The sequence below is a fragment of the Glycine max genome, chromosome 8, assembly GCF_000004515.6.
Source record: "Glycine max cultivar Williams 82 chromosome 8, Glycine_max_v4.0, whole genome shotgun sequence".
NCBI classification, from domain to species: Eukaryota; Viridiplantae; Streptophyta; class Magnoliopsida; order Fabales; family Fabaceae; genus Glycine; species Glycine max.
Window position 1 is genome coordinate 5,703,836 of NC_038244.2, and position 21,643 is coordinate 5,725,478.

Here is a 21,643-nt window from a genome sequence, read left to right on the forward strand (position 1 = left end):
GAGTAAATCTGCTTTCATTGAGAAACAAACACATGAATTTCATGAGGGCTCTCTATTTTGCCAATAATTTTCAAGGATAAACCTTTTTCTCCGCATTTCATAAAATTTTCATCTGCTTCTTGTGTTGAAGTTTTATTTTCCGCTTTCTAGTATAGACCATATTAAATTTTAGCATCCTCTCATTTACCTCAAGTATTGATTCAAGAGTTGCTATTCCTTTTCATCATGACCGAGTAAAATCTACTCCATCAGATCACAGTACCTAACCAACATCAGCATCTAGGCCTTAGTTCCACAGATAGAGGTACACACGTGCATAAGTTGCATAATGTATTCTCTTAATCTCAATTGAAGATGGAGGAATTCATGAAACCTTAGTTTTTACTAGATTTCTGTCGGATGAAGTCCAAAACAGAATGTGCAGTATGTACATGTAATATGAACAATAACACTGTTGTCCACTTTGACAACTATCTCTTATAGTATAAGTTGCATGTCAAACAAGAAAATACTAGTTCCGGGTTTGAGTCCCGAACAACCCACTAGAATTAATATATCGAAATTCTATTCTCATCCTTTTTCTTATACAATGTAGAGGAGGTATTGTGTTTGCTGTTATATTATAGTGTCAAGGCTGAGCTCATCCTCAATGTCAAGGGGGGATCTAGAAAATTTGTTCAATAGAGACAATAAAACAATATATTATCTTTTTACAGAAGAAAAATATTATAATTTTATGATTAAAAAAAAACAAATTACATGTATAAGCTTTTACAAATTATAATTGAGTAAAAGTGTGTGTTTATTATTGACTTACTATACATGTGTTTAGTATTACAGAAGTAAAATTGTAAAATTAGTACTAATTTATTCTCTTTTATCTCCTAATTATAACTTTTTACATTCATTTAAAAATAATTTGTGTATGGGACAATACTTGTTTTTTTATGGGAGCAATTATTTTTTTATCAAATATATTTTAAAAAAAATAATTATGTTATGGGTAGAGCTCGGTAAACGGGTTTGAGCCCGCGGGTCACCTACAAAACCCACAACCAGCATGGTATATGGATCTTATTTTTTAGAACCCGTTTAAATTGTGAGTTTTTAGCTCGATCTGTTTAACTCATGGGTTATGCGGGTCTCGTAGACTTTTTTATAATTTAATATAAAATACAGAATACTAATAAATAAGGGATATAGACCGAGTAAAAATAAAATTAAAAAATATATATAAAATTTAAGTAATTTATATATGGTTCAGTGGTTGATGAATGATGATAAAATATTTTAATTTAGTATATAATTATAGATTAAGTAAACATGTTATAAAGAAATATTTTTTAGGTGATTTAAGATGCAAATTATGTTACTATTTTGGACAAATATTTTTTTTATTAGACATTTTATAGTTAATTTTTAAAATGGGTCAAATTTTATATTTTAACATTTAATTATCTATTTTTTAAAATTGTTTTGGCCTAATGCGGGTTGACCCGTTAAACCTACATGCTATGCGAGGTGGAGGCAGACTTCCTAGAATTGAACTCTTTTAAAAATGTGGACTTGACAGGATAGATTTCACATATTGCAAGTTTTGCGGTTTACAAAATTCGCAAGGGAAGTTACCCACACATTCAACTCTACTTGGGGCAATTGCCCATAATACTTAACCTGCACCCGACCCTGCTCAATGTCATCTTCAAATAGCTTCAAAAACCGAGAAATGAACGGAGGTCGAAGAACTGCAAACTATCACACTCACAAGCACTAAAAAGTAATTAAGAAGCAATGATGGAACTAAAGAAAGAGCAAGTGAGATTGTGAAGGCAGACCAAGTATCTTCAATGACAAGTACGTCGTTAATCATTGTTCAATGCCAACTGTGACTGACAGCCTTCAGAATTATACATCTATTGCGCCCGTGGGCAACTTCCTTTAGCATAGCATATTACTACAAAGTACAAATATAATAGAAAATGCATGGCCCAGTGTTTCTCACTGCTTAGATCTCTAAAGTCCTCAATTGACTTTGATGTAATGTACTCACCTTCCGCATGTGTTTTAATATTCTAATCCCTTTTTTAGTATATAGCCTTTAGGGTGTGTTTATTTGGGGGGAAAAATGTAAAAGTCATATTTTTACATTTTATTTTAATTTAAAAAAATTATCTTAATTCATTTTATTTTTTATTTTTTTCGCTCTATCAAACCAACCTTAATGCAACATTGCAACTATCTTAAGCTGTGGATGGAGGAATTTACAGAGGAACAAAGATGTTGAAGGTGACCCGTGACACCTTAACTAATTAAAGTAACATCTTATGTAAACCAAATATATTTAAATGAACAGAAGCGCCATGCATATTCGTGCAATGATTTTTGGCCACGGTTTCTGTCATTGAATATGAGCGTTTCGATGGATGAGAGGAAAAAGGTTGTAAACTGTATACCCCACGTGAGAGGATTGGGATTCAACTTCGTCATAGTATCCTTAACATTTGTCATATGTTAAAATATTTTAGTCCAATTCAATTATGAGTTAAATCCTATAACGAAATTTAAATGTATTTCTAATTCTTTGTGTTTTGATGTTATTTTTTAATCAAAATTATCGTGACTCAATCCAATTTCTCACACAAATGGTTTTCTTAAAAGATAAAGAGGATCGTGGTTTATGCTTCATAAGTAAGAAGCTTTCTATTACACAATATTCTTTAGAAGGGTAGGTATAGAGCGTACTTGCATATCTGAAGAGGAGATCAAACATTATATTAGATTTTCAAAGTGAAGAAAGAAACTTAGAGAACTCGTGATTATACAAACACGGGTTTTATTCGATGGATATAATTGAGAGTCTCCATGGTATATATCAAGAGGAGGATACATGATAATATTATGGCTTACATTAGCGTTTGCCATAATTAAAGCACACTATTACAACTTTTCTTAAAACAAATGCATATTTTAAGGACATACAGGAATATGACAAAAGACGTTATTATAGTGATTTCTAACAAACTCTGAATCTTATCTTAAATTCTGACTAGCCATAAAGTTGAGTTGATGATGTTACTTTTCTGAGATGATACTTCTATACTAAGGATATATGCCACAAAGGACATCTAATCTGTATAGATGAAAGTGAAGCTCCTCAAAATTCAAATACATTTTAATCAATAAAAATAAAAGAATATCTGTAAAAGAAGTATATAAAGGAACAGAATAAAAACAAAAAAAAATGTTATTTAAATAATTTATACATTTCATTATTAATCTAATTTGTTGGTTTATATAAATCAATGTGGCACCTCTGTTATATTTATAATAGTTATTAAATGGAATTTTGTATTGAAAAATTAATCTGACAACTAAAAATTATAAAGATTAAATGTGAGTTATTAAAATAAAAAAGACTAGAGTCTCATATAACTTTTTTGTTACATAGAATCACAAATAAATTAAAGTATAGGAACAAAAAATGTAATAAAGTTAGGAGAAAATATCCCCCTCCCTTGAAGTTCACGATCAACTGAAAATTAACCCACTCATCTGTGTACCTTTGTGTGTTGCCTTACCATTTACTCCGTAGTAGTTTGTCTCGTTTTCAATTATAGTCATACTTCTAATAAATACTATCATAGTGATTGGCTGTAAGAGTCACATACAGCTAATTTTGTAACGTATTGCCAGACAAAAGAAAAAGAAATACGCTAATCACGCTTAATTCTTATTCAACTTAAATAATTGTTGGACCCCATATGGGGCAAAATTGCCTTACAATAATCCAAATCAAAATAGGACTAGTCCACGTACACTTTGAGAAGCAGAACATGCAAAGCCAAACAAATAGACATCAACATGATTGTTGAACTAAAAATTCAAGACAGCCTGTTGTTCTACGAAAGAGTGCCATGTGTGAAGTCCAAACCTACATTGAAGGCTCAGCACTAACAACGAAGGTAGTTAAGCTTTGATAATGCACAAACACACTGCATGTAATAATACAATACTTTATATTATATGCTTTTCTGGCTTGTTGATAGTCGCTTGAGATAATGTTATCTATGATGTCTTGGTTCATATATTGTTTTATTTATAAAAAAAAAAAATGTGTTAACCATTTGGACTGATTTTAAGTAACTTGAGTGACATGGAGTTGACATGCGTGGACTACGGATCGAGAGAGGAAGAGTACAATAAAAAAAATTGACAGAAAGAGTACAATAATTAATTGCTACTACTTTATTAACTATAAATAGTTTAATAGGTCTAGTTAAACAAATTACGTTGTGATTTGTCAACCACCTGACATAGTATAGGTGATGAGTTTTAATAATGTAACCAAACATTGTCAAAAACAAAAAATATAACCCAACATAAGAAGGATTCCAAGTTGAATTGAATCAACTGCATAACTGATCCGATAATCAAATGGACCTACACATATCTTTGATTTGCAGTCAGGATTTTAAAACATGATTTTGACCTATTTTGTCACTCCATCCATATTACAATCAACTTGTTATTTATTACTTTTACGATATTACTCTGTTATTTCTTAACAACATTCCACTGTTAATTATTACATCATTTATTTATTTTTAATTGAAATATCTAGTCATTAAACAAGAAATTGATGAAAAATGAAAATTATAAAGAATTTTTTTTGTTTTAAATCAATATTATTAGCAAATTATTTAAATATTAAAAAATATTTTAAATAATTTAAGTTTATTTAACTAAATTATACTTTCTTTTAATTAAATAAAAAATGATATAATAAAATTACAAGTTTATTAAAATGATTGATGTAAAAAAACTATTATATATCATTTAATTGATTTTAAAAACATATTATATATCACTATTTTTTTAAAAATGAATTTTTGTTACTAATTATAGTGTCTGGGGATAGGAACCTCAGCACCCACTGACAAGCGTTACAAGTAAGCGGAAGCGGAACCTTAGTAAATGGGTCAACGTGTTTTATTGTTTCTTTATATATATATAAATCAGGGTGATTATTCAGTACCTTGTATCCAGCTTACTCATTGAATCTGTAGCCACAAAACTTTTGTATAAACATCGATCTGAGGGTCAATATTCACTCACGCATGGTGCAAGACCTACGCGGCTTGTGCAGTAGAATCCGTCCCAAGACATAATTAGAAATATAATGTCAATTGTAGCAAAATGAACATGACCGATGTAGATAACAGTTTTGTTTTCATAAAATTATGTCCGCCAAACTTTAAAGGGTAATTAACTTAAGTGACGCATATTTGAATTTCTTTAAATAAGGTTAATTTATAATTTAAGTTTTGGTTAAATTATGGGATCTTTTGGCTGAGAAGCAAATATTAATCTTTTGAAATACTAAGATCTATTTATGCATAAAAAATTATTAAAAATAATTTTATAATATCATAGTTATTTTTTACTCAATCAAATTTACTTCTCTCAAAATTTCAAAAGATGATCCAAAAACTAATTAAGCAAGCATGACTTTTGAAAGTAGTTTTCGTCTCTCATATTTGACATTTATTTCATATAAGTCCCTTTTTTTTAAGACATTCATATAAGTCCCTTATGTTATCATTAAAATTTAGTCCCTATATGTTATCATTGAAATACAATTTAGTGCTTATATGTAACAATAACATGCACGTAAGGACCTATCTAAAATAAAGGATAAATGTGAAGAACAAAAACTACTTTTAAGATTTTTTTAAAAAATTTGTTAACATTAAGAAACTAACTTGACACGGCCATATACTTTAATTTCAGGAAACAAATTTATTATTCTGCCTAAAATTATACTATCCCATTTTCTACTAGGATAATGAATAATTGAGTCAGTCGATGGCTCCATAAGTGATGTGTTTGGCGGGAAATAGTATGAAGAATCTCTGGCATAGCATTGGACTGCTGTTGCGAGAATCAAGCCCCCGTTAATAGGTGTAAGTGTAACTCTTTTTAATACTTAAAACTACATTTCAATATTACTAATTTAGTTTCATCCATAATTATATACTAAATTTACTTTTTTGTTTATCTATAAAGTTATCAGCATCAAGAATGACTTAAATATAGTGTTTGTATTTTATTAATATTAATATTACTAAGTTCCGCAGTTAAGTTCAAGTTTAAACGAAATCAATCATTAGAATAGTAAAAACATGAATATGTGGAAAAAAAAAAATTTTACATCATTTATTATATTTTTTTAAAATAAAACATAAAATAAAATCAATTCATTGAATCAGTATAGTAGTGTGCACGTTGTTTAGCTGCAGTTGAACTGGCAAGCAATTATCCACCAATCAAATGCAGACTTTTTCATCTTAACTTATATAATTTTCTTAAAAAATATCTTTTTATCTGTCTCCATTAATATTTCTCTTTTTATATTTTTTATTTGCAAAATTTGTTATGAAAAATATGCAGTAAGAAATACATTATATTTGTTTTCATATTTATTATGCATGGTTACAATATGCTTTTATCCATCCCATCATTAAATTTATATTACATTTGGTTTCTTTTACAAACACTTAATGCTTTTTGCATATTATTTGCATTCTTTGTTTATTAAAAAAAAATATTCTTTTCCTATATTGTTTTGGTACAGGTTCATTTGATAACGCATATGACAAAGAAAACTAGTTTTTTGGAAAATGGTAAAAAAAGGAAGTACCAGTATATTTAATAACCTACATATCAAGGTGTCCTTCACACTAGCTAACCATCCACATCACTGTTAACATCAAACATTGATTAATGTTTTATAACACAGTTAAATCTTTTATCCTTGGTTCCTTTGCTCACGTTACAAGATTTGAAGCCACAACAACCAAATAAAGTCAGAAAAGGAAACTACGCCTAAGATCCATTGAAACTTTGAGAACCTCTTATTATTCATGAACAGAACATTAGAACATTAGTACATCTTTATGACAAAACAACCACACTAACGATATATTTGTCTACATATAAACCAAAAGTACTAGTATTAAATAAATAAAATACTCCAATAAACATTTCTCTTTAAATAATTAAGTGAATTATTAGATCGGATCGCACAAAATCATTCTTAATTATCACTTTCTTATAGTGGGTGCAATCCCAAATGATATATTTTAATCAAGGCTAGCTAAAAACTTCACAGGTTGGAGTTGGGACATGTGATCCCCATGTAGATAAACTGCAGAAGATCACAAGATTCATTTTCCCTATTCGCAGTTGGGTCACATATACAGAACCTGTTCTGTTCTGTTCCCACGCAATATTTGTGCCAATTTCTGCATACTTCTCTTCTCTTACTTGTCCTCATTTGTTTTCTTTACTAGTACTACTTACCACACTTTTGGTTTACAAATGAAATTATTACGATGCGCGTTTTAATATAAATTTAATAGATAAAAAAATTATATTTTTTTTATAGAATAACTTTTACATCAAAAATAATTTTACATCAAATTTCTAAACATGCATTTATTAGTATTTTTCCAAGAGGCCCTTTCTCTGTTTTCACTTTTGGCAATGTGGCTTACCCTATGTTCCCAAGAACCTAAGCTAGCCGTCATAGTTCCCTCACGTGAATTACCCTCTCTAGGCACTGCACATTGTTGACCCAGTATTCCAATTTTCGATAAAAAAAGAAAATTTACCTTCCAACAAATTATTATCATCATCATGTGACGATATGATATTTTTTCACACATAGTTCTTTAATATTAAAGGTTAAATGACTGAGACTTATTTATAATTCGTAAAATTATTTTTAATATTATACTGTAAATATCAATAGCATGAATAAACAAAAACTCTTGTGATAATAAAGTATGATCAACTTCTATAAAGTTATTCTAGTTTAATCACTCGTTTTAAATTGAGTTTTGAGTATGTACATGTATTAAATGTTTGATAAAAAAAATTTAGTCTGCAGTAATCTTATTTGAATCAAATAAAATTATATTTTTAAATATGATAGTTTGTAAAAAATAAGTATGAGCACTTAAATATATAATTTTTCTGAACTGTTGTTATCCGTAACCTTTAAAAAGTTATTTACTCTAATCCCTTCACGGCTCCATTTTTATTAAGTTTAATCTGAATAATAAGTGTACAATATTCAGATTTGGTGGGATTTTCCAAGTTATATGTAGGCTGCAAGTTGAGCTTCCAAACAAAGAACACACGTACCTACCTCTGAAACATAGAAAAAGGTTTTTCAGTGTTTTTCACGGACTGGTATAAGCTCCATCCATGTCTCACTGAGGAGATTCCTTTCCTTCCTTCTTCGCTTATTATTTGCTTTTGTCTCTGTACCAAAAGCAAGCAACCCCATTTAATAGGCCATTCCTTCTTCCATCACGGGCCACTAAATTCCAACACCTTAACATTTTTATAAGATGCATGAATGTTATATGATACATAATAATATATCTAGCCACATTCATTCATATTATAACAACATATAGATTTATTTTTTTCGGTAAATATTATTGTTAATTTTTGTTAGCACGAATATTCAAATCTACCATCTCCTTCCTTCGTAAGGACTCTAACTATGTATATAACAACATATAGATAGTTAGAGTTAGAGTTAGAGTCAGATACAACATTTTGCTCTCAAGGCCACAACAATGGCCAACAAAGTCCATGTTTTGTTGTGTGTCCTTGTGACAACGTTGTTGAGTTGTGATGTTGTTGTTGTTGTTTGGGGCCAGACATTCGCTTGTGATGTTGGGAAGAGCCCTGCAGTGGCAGGTTATGGTTTCTGTGACAAGTCTTTGGGAGTGGAAGCAAGGGTGAAAGACCTTGTTGGGAGGTTGACATTGCAAGAGAAGATAGGGAACTTGGTGAACTCTGCTGTGGATGTGAGTAGGCTTGGGATTCCAAAGTATGAATGGTGGTCCGAAGCACTTCATGGAGTGTCCAACGTTGGCCCCGGGACGCGATTCTCCAACGTGATTCCTGGTGCAACCAGCTTTCCCATGCCTATTCTCACTGCTGCTTCTTTCAACACTTCGTTGTTTGAAGTCATTGGAAGGGTGAGGCTTCTCTTGTTGTTGTTGTTGTTCTTGTGTGGCTATTTATTTCTTTACTAAACATATGTGGAAGCTCTTTGATTCTGTTTGATGTTTTTTTCTATTGCATTCACATTTCACAATGCAGTTTGTTAGTGATTCAATGAAGCCAGAATAAAAGAGTAATGATCTTTTAACACACCAATTTTTTTCATAACACTTTTGCAGTACTCTTCATTTTTCTCTTCCTATCATATCACTTATCATTCCTAAGTTTTTTTTTTTTCTCTTTTATCTGTGTCAACTAGCATTTTGAGTGTATAAAATTCATTTTTGCAAATAAAAAGGGACAAAAGTTAGATACAGTTCATTAAATGTTTTTTGCTTTATTCTCCAATTTGAATTGGAGTTTATCAAAAGCACTCTTATGAATGACATCTTTTGTACAAAACAAAAACAAACAAATCAGTAAATGCATAATTTTGTATGACATTTTTTCTTATGCAATGATGCTGCAACTAATGATTATTGGTTAAGATAAGAAGGTGGGATAGCTAAAGGCATTATTGATTAATGCTTTTGGTTGGAAATCTTTTGGGTACAAATTTTTGTAGTTGAATAATAATAAAATCAAACAAAAAAGCAGGTGAGTTCTTGGAGGGAATCTGCAGAATTTCAAAGCAGACATTCTGAGGTTCTTGCTAATGTTTTGAAGCGAAAGTATATAAAAGAGAGTGCTTTATGTTAATTAATTACCAGTGGCAAAATTTAAAAATTAATCAAACTCTCAATTCTCAGATGGCGTGCATTTAGATTGAATTAAAATGTAGAGTTCATGATATTTGAAAACATCAAGCACCATAGCATAAAAAAAAGAGTCTAAACTTTGAAGTGGTGTTGAGGCTATTTTCGCAGGTGGTGTCAACGGAAGCAAGAGCAATGTACAATGTTGGCCTTGCTGGTTTGACATATTGGTCACCAAACATTAACATATTCAGAGATCCAAGATGGGGAAGAGGTCTTGAAACGCCAGGGGAAGACCCTGTGCTCACTAGCAAATATGCAGCAGGCTATGTCAAAGGTCTTCAACAAACTGATGGTGGAGACCCCAACAAGCTCAAGGTTGCAGCTTGTTGCAAACACTATACAGCCTATGATGTGGATAATTGGAAAGGAATTCAGCGTTACACCTTCAATGCCGTGGTAATAATAATGATAACAAATAATCTACAATTGGTCTGATGAAAACTCCCTGTGCAAGTTCTTAAGGATGGGATGGAAAAGAATCATTTTCATGGTTTTTGATGTTTTAGCTGTGTTGATTTTGTTAAGGTGACTAAGCAAGATATGGAGGACACATTCCAACCACCATTCAAGAGCTGTGTGATTGATGGCAATGTTGCCAGTGTCATGTGTTCCTACAACAAGGTTAATGGAAAGCCAACTTGTGCAGACCCTGACCTCCTAAAGGGTGTTGTCCGTGGTGAATGGAAACTAAATGGGTACCTTTCTAAATCTTCTATCTCTCTCATTTTATTTGTCACTTCTGAAATATTTTTTGTCCCTTAAGAAATCAATGCACTGGTAGATGTATAATTGTAACTCTACAGTGTAGTTAATGAAGATATTTTAGTTGGATAATATTATTTTATCATGGAATTAGTATAATCAATTGTTTACTTAAGATGTGTACTTCATCTGATACGACAAACAAAATGAAGCAGAAGGAATATATAATGATGTTTAATTGTTTATTTGCCATCTTTTGTTGTCAATGTTGTCTTTACAATAATATGAATATATGGACTAAGCAGATATATAGTTTCTGACTGTGACTCGGTAGAAGTGCTTTACAAAGATCAGCACTACACCAAGACTCCTGAAGAAGCTGCAGCCATATCCATTCTGGCAGGTACAAAGACTACATAATCATCACCACATATTCATAGACAAATGTTGAATTGCCGATTAATTATAACATTGTTGCTGGAAAAAGTCTTGGATTTCGGGTTCATTTGAGTTTCATTTACTACTGCTATGTGTTACATTGTTGTATCATCTAAGTTTCTCGCGTTATTGTTTCTGACAAGGTATATGGTTGGTTTAGTGGTAGTGTGAAATTCTTTAAGAGTGATTTTTATCAATTTACATAAGAAATCCCTTACTTATCTTTGCTATATACAAATTTTGATTTGGCAGGGTTGGATTTGAACTGTGGAAGATTTCTTGGCCAATACACAGAAGGTGCTGTCAAGCAAGGGCTTATAGATGAAGCATCCATTAACAATGCTGTCACCAACAACTTCGCCACGTTGATGCGTCTAGGATTCTTTGATGGTGATCCAAGAAAGCAACCTTATGGAAACCTTGGTCCAAAAGATGTCTGCACTCAAGAAAACCAGGAACTTGCCCGAGAAGCTGCAAGGCAAGGGATTGTGTTGCTGAAAAATAGTCCAGCATCACTGCCTCTCAATGCCAAAGCCATTAAATCGTTGGCAGTTATTGGACCCAATGCTAATGCTACTAGGGTCATGATTGGAAACTATGAAGGTATCAAAGTTCCAACTTTATGCATACCACTCATCCATAATGATATCAACTAGGGAAAGGTGTCAAATTTAGTCATTTATTAAGTAATTTTATTTTGAAGCACCATACTTTAACACAAGTAAATTCTCAAGTTAACATACCTGTTACTGTTAGTCTCATCATAAAAAAAGTGTGATTCTCCTTAAGTAAGGTCTCACATTCAAGTCTTGAGAATGAAAAAAATAAATACTCAAAGAGCTTTGTTCTCTTAAATGAGTTCACTTGAGTGGACTAAAATTAGTTGGGATCCAAAATACGAGTGTCTTACACAGAAAAGGAAAAACTAAATTATTCATTTGGTATTCAGAAGACTATTGTTACATCCCTTTGGTTCTTGAGTAACAATCTTTTTTAGGTAAAAATATTCCAAGTTTATTGAGAGTGAGACCAATAAGATTTTATTAGATGAAAATACTGAGACTAAATTGAGGGGTTTACTCACAAAACAACTATAGGCAAAATGGATCAAATTGTTTGATGTCATAAGTTCACTTGTTATCTCCCCTTTTAGCTTAAAATCTCATTTAACAAACTCCAAAAATTTTGCAGGCATCCCATGTAAGTATATATCACCCTTGCAAGGCCTAACAGCCTTTGCTCCAACAAGTTATGCTGCTGGCTGTCTTGATGTGCGCTGCCCCAATCCAGTACTAGATGATGCCAAAAAGATTGCTGCCTCTGCTGATGCCACGGTGATTGTAGTCGGTGCAAGTCTAGCAATTGAGGCAGAAAGTCTAGACAGAGTCAACATTCTTCTTCCAGGACAGCAACAACTTCTAGTCTCTGAAGTTGCAAATGCATCCAAGGGACCTGTGATTCTTGTCATAATGTCTGGAGGAGGCATGGATGTGTCCTTTGCTAAAAATAACAATAAAATCACAAGCATTTTGTGGGTTGGCTACCCCGGAGAAGCTGGTGGAGCTGCCATAGCTGATGTGATCTTTGGGTTTCACAATCCAAGTAAGTCACTCATATGCACTGATTGGATAAACTTATTCATAAGCACTTATAGGAGAGAGAGAAAATAAGAAGATAAAATACATTGAGCTTCTCCATAAGCTTACTTAATACATTTTTACTTTCTGATTCTCGTCTACTATAAATGCTTACGGAGAAGTTTATCCAAACAGAGTTGAATCATGTTTCAGTCTCACGGTCTCTTCTCATAGCACACAATTTTCATGCCAATGATGACACAAGTTTGACACCCATGGATGGTTTTCTGATTTAGGTGGAAGGCTACCTATGACATGGTATCCACAATCATATGTAGACAAAGTGCCAATGACCAACATGAACATGAGGCCAGATCCTGCCACAGGTTACCCTGGTAGAACATACAGGTTTTACAAAGGGGAAACTGTTTTCGCATTTGGAGATGGATTAAGCTACTCCAGTATCGTGCATAAGTTAGTTAAAGCGCCTCAATTGGTGTCAGTTCAACTAGCTGAGGATCATGTGTGCCGTTCCTCAGAATGCAAGTCAATTGATGTTGTTGGTGAACATTGTCAAAACTTGGTGTTTGATATTCACCTTAGGATCAAGAACAAGGGGAAAATGAGCAGTGCTCATACAGTGTTTTTGTTCTCTACTCCTCCTGCAGTGCACAATGCACCACAGAAACACTTGCTGGGTTTTGAGAAAGTTCACCTGATAGGAAAATCAGAAGCACTGGTTAGTTTCAAAGTAGATGTTTGTAAAGATTTGAGTATAGTTGACGAACTTGGCAACAGAAAAGTTGCCTTAGGACAGCATCTGCTTCATGTGGGGGACTTGAAGCATCCTTTGAGTGTGATGATTTGAAACAAGCCGTCAAATCTTCAGCATTCAGTCTTTTCTTTTTTTTTCCTAGTTCGTTTCCTTGTTAAAAAAAATTAAAGGGGACAAGAAATAATTCTGAGGTAATTGTAACAAATTTTTTGATTTCTTTTTCAAATAAGAAAATGAAATCAAAAACAAGTTTTTAAGTAAGGCCACAAAAGTTTTTTTTAATATTACGGTATTTGTTACACTATTCAAGTGTTAGACACTAATTATCGTTTAAATCATATGGCAGAAAACCCTTAAACACAAGGCACAAACATGCATTCCATTTCTTTTTTTGATGTTCATATAAATCACATAAAATGAGTCTCTTCTCATGATTGCCAACCTCACGGATCGCCGTGATTTCACGGTTGAATTCAATATTTAACAAATCAAACTCATTTTCTTTTATTTTTTTTCTGCATTGTTATGATCAACCCCTACTAATTAATGGTGGAAACGACCAAATTCTCCGCAAACTGGGAATGGCCCAGTGGCCTTAAGCAAACAAACAAATTTAATGAGGTTCAAAAGCCATTAGCCAAAATAAAGAGAATTAAAAAAAAAAGTTCTTAAAACTAAGATCCATATATCAAATTGTAATATCTGAAACCTAAAAAAAGATTGTATTTAGTAAAAAGATACATGTGATTTAGAAAGAAGAAAAAAAATCAAATTTATCACATTGACATTAAAAAATCCATTATTGATCCAACTATTATATAATGTGTGACTTGAATGATAATGATCAAAATGACAATAACAACCGTGATTAAGTTTAAAAATTCAGATAAAATAAATAGAAATTTCAAAAAACTATTCAATATCTTTTTAGTTCAAGTGACTCATGTGACAAGATATTAAACCATTTGGGAGAAGAAGAAAAAAGGTGATTTAGGCCGAATTAATGAAAAGATGGTATAAAAGGATTTAAAATTAATTTGTTGGTGATGGACACGAGTGTTGTTGCTGCTACAGATGGAGAAGGGTAGAACCGTGGTGGTGTCCGCTCTGCAGTTTGCTTGCACCGATGATATCTCAACAAACGTCGCCACCGCCGAGAGGTAACAGTTTCACATCTTCCTTTATTTTCCCACTTTCAATTTCAATTCATTTCAAATTCCTTTATTGTCACAAGTTTATGAGCTGCCCAGGTTAAAAAGATTTCATTTTTCACTCTTGCTTGCACTGAATATCGCTCACATTCAGAGGAAATATATTACAATGGAATTTCATATGATAATTTTCAATTAGGGTTAGCACACAGAGACAACCCTGACCGTGGTTAAATCAAAGTTTGCAGCTTGGGAAATTGGTGTCTTGTTTGTGCAAGTTTCTTTTAATTACTATTGGGCTTGATCCCTTGTTTTGTTTTTTATATGTTGAAGATTTTTTTCTATCGGCAAATGTTAATTTATTAGTTTTGTTAGTAGGGGGTCAAACCTGCGACCTTTAAGGGTGTGTTTGATTTATATTTGAGAAAACTGTTTTTAGTTTTCAAAATGTAACTAAACAAGGTTGTTCAGACAAACTGGTGGAGGGCGGTGCAAGGTACAAAGCAGAGTGTGGAATTGAGGAAGAGGTTAAACAAGACGAAAACAGAAGAAAAAGATGAGAAAACATTTCTCAGCTGTTTCTGTTTTTTGGTTTTTAAAACATGTTTTGTAAACAATATTTGGATGAAAAATTAATTACTGAGTGGTGTGGAATTGTTTTAGAAAACAATTTTTAAAACCAAAAGGTGAGAAGGGAATCAAGCAGGCCCTAATTCAGTTGTGCTCTGGATTCTGTTTCTGCTTCTAACTGAAGCTCTTTGAGCTTCACCTTTTCTTCCCTAATTACTGGTTCACCTTTACTTTCCTAATTACTGGTTAAGTATACAAGAGATAATTTGTAGATTAATCAATGTAAGAAATGAAATTTCTATGCATGTTATGTGATGCTTTGATTCTTGTGCAGGCTAGTTAGAGCTGCACATAAACAGGGTGCGAACATCATTCTCATTCAGGTCTGCATATTTAAAACCTGGGATGCCCTTCCCTGATAGTGCTTCCTACTTGTGTTACATATCAATTATAGAATATCTAATTTCATACAATCTTTTGTTCACTTCTTTAATTGTTTGGTAACATTAAGGTCAAGTAGGGTATGTGCACAAATGGATTGTGTGTGTATTTTTCATTCATTGGGTTTCAAAACTTTATGATTATCTGTTCACCGCTTCAACTAAAAATGATCTTGTTTTAAGCAAAATGTGGAGGAGCAATCTCCAACGTAGCAATGCAAATATTGAGGTTGTGGTTGTGGATTAGAAGCATATATCTGGTTTGGTTATCCATTTACTTGAAGACGACTTCCCTTGATTTATAATTCAGTGAGTAGATTGTATAAAACCATTTTTGTGATGGTATAACTATTTTTTACCATGAATAATACAATACTATATTACAAATCTTAGCATGTTATGATCAAAGGACTTTGACTTGAGTCAAACCATGTGATATGCTAGATGAAAAATCTATTGAGGCTATGAGAGAATCTGTTAGACAGGGAGAAGAATTGTTCTTCTGAAATGTGCTTGTGTAAATGAAATTTTGATTAGATTTGAATAAATTACTGTTTACTTCTGCATTATTTATTAATCTAATATGCATTTTGTTACACTAAATATTTGGCATTGACTTCTAATAATGCTGATGATTCTTGACTGTAATTGCTGACATTGACAGCAATGTTTTTGCTGGAATTTTATTTATCTTTGAAACTACTGACTGAAAGGGATTTTTATGTCTTTTGATGTTCATATGAAAAAAGAAAAAAAAAAGATTCATTATCCTATCATTGTGCAGATAGTAATTTTACTGGACTTGTTAATTCTGACAGAAAACTCTGATGGGTTGTTTTGTTTGGATCATATTTAATGATTTATGACTAATTTCAGGAACTCTTTGAAGGTTATTACTTCTGTCAGGCACAAAGAGAGGATTTCATTCAAAGAGCTAAGCCACATAAGGACCATCCCACAATCCTCAGGTAAAATAATTGAAAAGTGGCTTCTGGGATCTACTTCTCAGTCACTTCTTGCATGCTTTTCAATGGACTACAACCATATAAGGTTGCTGTTTAAGGGGCAGAGAAACAAATATTGGCTTTGTCTTTTATGCTCATCATCCTGTAGTGAATCTTATTCTTGTTTCAATGTTCATAATGTAGGATGCAGAAACTTGCAAAAGAGTTAGGTGTAGTCATTCCAGTTAGCTTCTTTGAGGAGGCAAACAATGCACATTATAACTCAATAGCCATAATTGATGCTGATGGAACTGATCTTGGGATTTATAGAAAGTCCCATATTCCAGATGGACCAGGTATGCAATATTCAGGTCATTTATGTGTCATTTAGTATGCGTACATCCTAACTCGTCCAACAAATTCCCCTACAGGTTATGAGGAAAAGTTCTATTTTAATCCAGGTGACACTGGATTCAAGGTAGGTGCTTAAGGTAGGCTTATTTGATAATTTGATATTCACTGCTTCGAATGACCTTGGTTTTATAGTTATTTCTTATGACTAGTGAACATCATATAACATTGAGGCGTTTGCTGAACAGGTTTTCCAGACTAAATTAGCAAAAATTGGAGTTGGTAAGAACTTTTAATTACTATAACTGTATGGATTTTATTTTTTTGCCTGTAGTCAAATCTTTATTTATTGTGGTTGTATCAAGATCTTTAGACAGAGAAAAATGTTGGATCTATAAAAACACATTTGCCCTATTTTGACTTTAGCTTTGCTAAAGCAACCATACACATTTTGGAAGCTGCATTTTTCATCTTTCTTCCAGATAGGAAACTGAAGTTAACCAAAAAAAAAATATTTTAATTAATTTTCATGTCAGCTATTTGCTGGGACCAGTGGTTTCCTGAGGCAGCCCGAGCAATGGTGCTTCAAGGTGCTGAGATTTTATTTTATCCCACTGCTATTGGGTCTGAACCTCAAGATGGAAGCATTGACTCTCGTGACCACTGGAAACGAGTAATGCAAGGACATGCTGGGGCTAATTTGGTAGGTTTTGTACACAAGTTAGTAGTTATCCATCCACATATATTATCATTTATACTGTATGTCTATATGGTGCATATCTTGCTTTCTCTTTCTTATATCTGTGTATGTATGCCATGCTCCCAGCTGTTTCTATTTCCTAATTTAGAACTCCTTTAGCATTAGTTCTTGGATAAAAAAATCCAAGATATACTTTGCTAAAGTTTGTATCAGAGGAAAGGGAAATTACCATTTCGTCATTTTTTTTATAAATATCAAGGATGTAACCACTTGTGTCAACATTAATGCTTAAACTTCCCAACATATTTGATCAAATAATTTTGGAAAATGCAGGTACCTCTTGTGGCATCAAATAGGATAGGAAAGGAGATAATTGAGACTGAGCATGGAAAAAGTGAGATAACATTCTATGGAAACTCCTTCATAGCAGGTAATTTGACTTAAGTGTTTTCTTTTTTGACACAGAAGCACATTTTACTTGACCGGTGCAGTGAGGGGAAGCCTTTCATTAAAAGATGATATACTTTTTCCATATTCATATGATGATCATATCAACCTTTAACCAATCTTTTCTTGATGTTTAGCATTTTCACTTTCCAGTTTTTTTTTTATATATTTTAATGAATTTTTCTCTTCATTTGTTGATATACACTTGGAAAGATTTAGCTGCAAGCATGAGTTGTGTTTCTATTTTTGTCTTCTCTATCAACATGCAGGACCTACTGGAGAAATCATTTCAACTGCTGACGATAAAGACGAAGCTGTTCTTATTGCACAATTTGATTTGGACAAGATCAAATCCATGAGACATTGTTGGGGGGTATTCCGTGATAGGCGTCCAGATCTATATAAGGTGCTTTTAACATTAGATGGCATCAATCCCGTCCAGTGATAGATAAACATTTTACCTTGTAATTGTTATAGAATGTTACCTGGAATGGTTTAAGCCTTTACAAACTTCCAGAGCAATTATTTACTCACCAAGAAGTCAAGAATAAGGGATAACACAAATGTATTATCTGCTAATTTCATCTAATTCAATAAATCCTATGGAATTAACGATCAATCAGCAAAGTGATTTGATGTTTTGTATTGCACTTTAAGCATAAACAAATCATCTGAATCATTTGACACCATGTATGAACATTATATTTCATTTTATACAATAGTTTTCAGAAGAGGAAAACATGTTACTTCTTCAGTTCTCCAAGCCTTCAATAAAAGGCTTACAAAGCCTTATGGACCAAGACCAGTCCATATACCTTAATTTTTTCTTTAAGAAGACTATTTTTCTATTAATAAGAAAACAACATTTAATTTTAATGGCATTAGAAATATGTCCAAAACCATTATGAATCTTCTTAACTGTTGAATAAACAACTCCATAGCTATCCAGTGATATTAGCTAATGATGAACTACTTGAATGTTTTGTTGTTCATAGGCATTGATCACACGCACCATTGTCAAGTAAATTTGTAAGAAGATTTTGTTATGCAATTGTTGAAATTAAATTTGTCAGTTAACTTATCTTTATATATTAAAATTGAATCATTTTTTAAAAGAGAGATGAATGATATATTATTGTATTTTATTTTATTATGTGAGATTATTTTTTTCACTTCAAATCATATTTTTACCTAAAGTTCTATGTATTCAATAAGAAGTTTTGGTTTAATGATTAAATTAATAAAATTCAACTATATAAAACAATTATTGAAAAAATGTAATTTTAACACGAATTGACTCAATCCTCCTCACAAAATATTAAATTTAAGCTAAATCTTTTATTTTATTTTATTTATTTAGATTTTCCTCTACATTGCAATATTGTACTAACCATTTAAATTATTAGTTACAAGCATTGTACCCGTCTATTTAATAAATTTTTATAAAATTAGTTATTAATTATTGCCATTCATTCACTCCGAGACACATTTTTATTTATCATTGTTTAATACTTTTTTATTAATTGAAAAATAATAAATAATAATAAATCTCTGTATATAAACTTGTTAGGTTATATAACATGACATCTCATTCAAATTTATTTTTTATATCTTCCACTTATATTTCAGAAACGTCGATCATTCATCATCACACAAATATAAAAACATCATTATTTTTTTTATAAGCGTACTAATTAATATAATAGATACAAATTTTGTAATATTTCAAAAATATAAGTTACAATTTTATCGAAAATATAGATATAACTAAATTAAATCGGATGTTCTCATAAAATTAATATTATTAATTTAATCATTTCATTATAGGTGTGATAATGAGGTTATCTTTTTATGTATAAATCGTGAAATTAATATAGTAAAATTGTTATTGCTATTTTATGATTTACAGAGGAGTTAGAGGTTAAATTTCTAAGATTGAAATTAAAAATCATTGTCATTTTTTATAATTGGGAGAGTAATTAAATTCTTGTGAATTTTTTAAGATTTTTGCCAATCATGTATTTAAAAACTATTTTAGTTTTGGAATATTTTTAAAACCCTCCTTTGGTTTTGAACATAATCCTAACTCAAAGTTGTTATATTTTGTATCCACACACTTTTCTTTTTGTTTTATCCAACTTGGTTTTCTTGATCACTTTATTTATTTCAAATTTATATTAAAATAATAAATTATTTTTCACACATATAAATATATTTTGGTGGACTATATTTGAGTGACGTTTCTTTAAAAAGTGGATTAAGTAAGTGCCACGGCTTCTTTTTTTAAAAAAAAAAATATAGTCAAGTGAATTTTTTTACAGAAAGATAATTTTTCTTAAAGAAACCCAACCTAATTTTTTTATATATAGTAACCCAACCTAAATCATATGTTAGAGTCAATATTTTCATCACTTAAATACGAGTAAAAATAAGACAAGTGTAAGGATATAGTCAAATCCATTAATTAATAATGTTAATTTCCATTCATATAAATAATGATCAATAGAGATATATTATCAATTTTGGGGTATACGAGAGTATAGATGAATCTAAACCGAAGTACTCCCTCCGGTCAATTATAAGAAAAATAAATGATTTCACACTTATTAAGAAATTAATTAATTTCCATAAAAAATAATTAATTATATTAAATTGTGTTAATCTCAAAATAAAAATAATTTTTTTCTCAAAATTTTTTTGATTAAAATTTGATATCCAACATAAAAAAGTTTTTATCTTATTAAATAAATATTTTAAAGATAATTTTATTAAATAAGATAAATTTAGCTAACTTTTCCTTATAAAAAACAAGTGATTTTTTAGTTGCCTTGCTTTGAAGAAAAAGCACTACAGCCCCTTATGTGTAGTTGTTTATGTTGAGGTCCTATGAGTCTTCCCCATACGTGGGTGGTTGTTGTGGCAAAACGTTATAATAGTTCCAATTAAGCCAAGAATATGCAATGGAGGTAGTGAAAGATCTTTGTGCTAGGGCAATTCTAGACCATGACATTGGAGATCCTAACCTGCATTGCACCCTTATAGCAACCAAGTCTATCCATCACTCTTTTATTACATGCCTTAATTAACCAATTCTAACTACCCCGGTAGAGATTATAGGTTCATTCACTTTGGGTTGCCTACCTGCCCAAAAGCAATAATAAATCAAAATCGAACCAATCCAACTTCATACTATTTATTTGATTTACATTTTTAGACATTTAAATTTGACCTAATCCAACCACACCACTAATCGATTTTGTCTATCGCCAATTCCCTTCTATTTAACATTTCCTTTCAGCAAATAAATTCAAAACTAATAATTTCTTTTAATATAATTACATATGAATATATGTGCGTGTGTCTTTGGTCCTAAAATATTGAAGGCTATAATTCTTTCATGAGAAATATTTATGATACTCTTATTTATATATATATATATATATATATATATATATATATATATATATATATATTATTAAGTGTGATTTATATAAGTCTCGCTAAATATGTGAGTCCTTCTTTAACTTATTAATTATTTGTATTCTTCTTTTCTTTTCTTTTTTTTAACAGAATTATCTGTATTCTTCTTATAAAGATAGGAAAATGATGTAACGCCACTACTCCACTAGTATTTGATTATTAAATTATAGAAAATGAACAAACCATTATCAAAAGGATCAGAGTTACATTTTAACAAATTTAATCA

At 31.3% G+C, this 21,643-nt stretch overlaps 2 protein-coding genes across 3 annotated transcripts; both read left to right on the forward strand.

Moving 5' to 3' along the window:
* Window positions 1-8,205: 8,205 nt before the first annotated feature.
* LOC100786744 (beta-xylosidase/alpha-L-arabinofuranosidase 2) lies at window positions 8,206-13,616 on the forward strand. Of its 2 annotated transcripts, none has more exons than XM_003530999.5 (7): window positions 8,206-9,059; window positions 9,951-10,238; window positions 10,368-10,537; window positions 10,850-10,947; window positions 11,235-11,585; window positions 12,174-12,584; window positions 12,856-13,616. In XM_003530999.5, exons 1-7 carry the CDS (start codon window positions 8,652-8,654, stop codon window positions 13,425-13,427), a joined length of 2,298 nt encoding a protein of 765 aa, XP_003531047.1. In that variant the 5' UTR covers window positions 8,206-8,651; the 3' UTR covers window positions 13,428-13,616. The 2 variants fall into 2 exon arrangements, with proteins under 2 accessions (XP_003531047.1, XP_040873944.1); XM_041018010.1 differs by having other exon boundaries at window positions 8,923-9,059; window positions 9,938-10,238.
* Window positions 13,617-14,152: 536 nt separating this feature from the next.
* LOC100787298 (N-carbamoylputrescine amidase-like) lies at window positions 14,153-18,724 on the forward strand. The gene is made up of 9 exons (NM_001253233.3): window positions 14,153-14,494; window positions 15,390-15,438; window positions 16,372-16,463; window positions 16,644-16,795; window positions 16,871-16,917; window positions 17,039-17,072; window positions 17,327-17,493; window positions 17,824-17,920; window positions 18,207-18,724. The coding sequence occupies exons 1-9, from the start codon at window positions 14,409-14,411 to the stop codon at window positions 18,380-18,382; spliced, it is 900 nt and encodes a 299-aa protein (NP_001240162.1). The 5' UTR covers window positions 14,153-14,408; the 3' UTR covers window positions 18,383-18,724.
* Window positions 18,725-21,643: the final 2,919 nt, after the last annotated feature.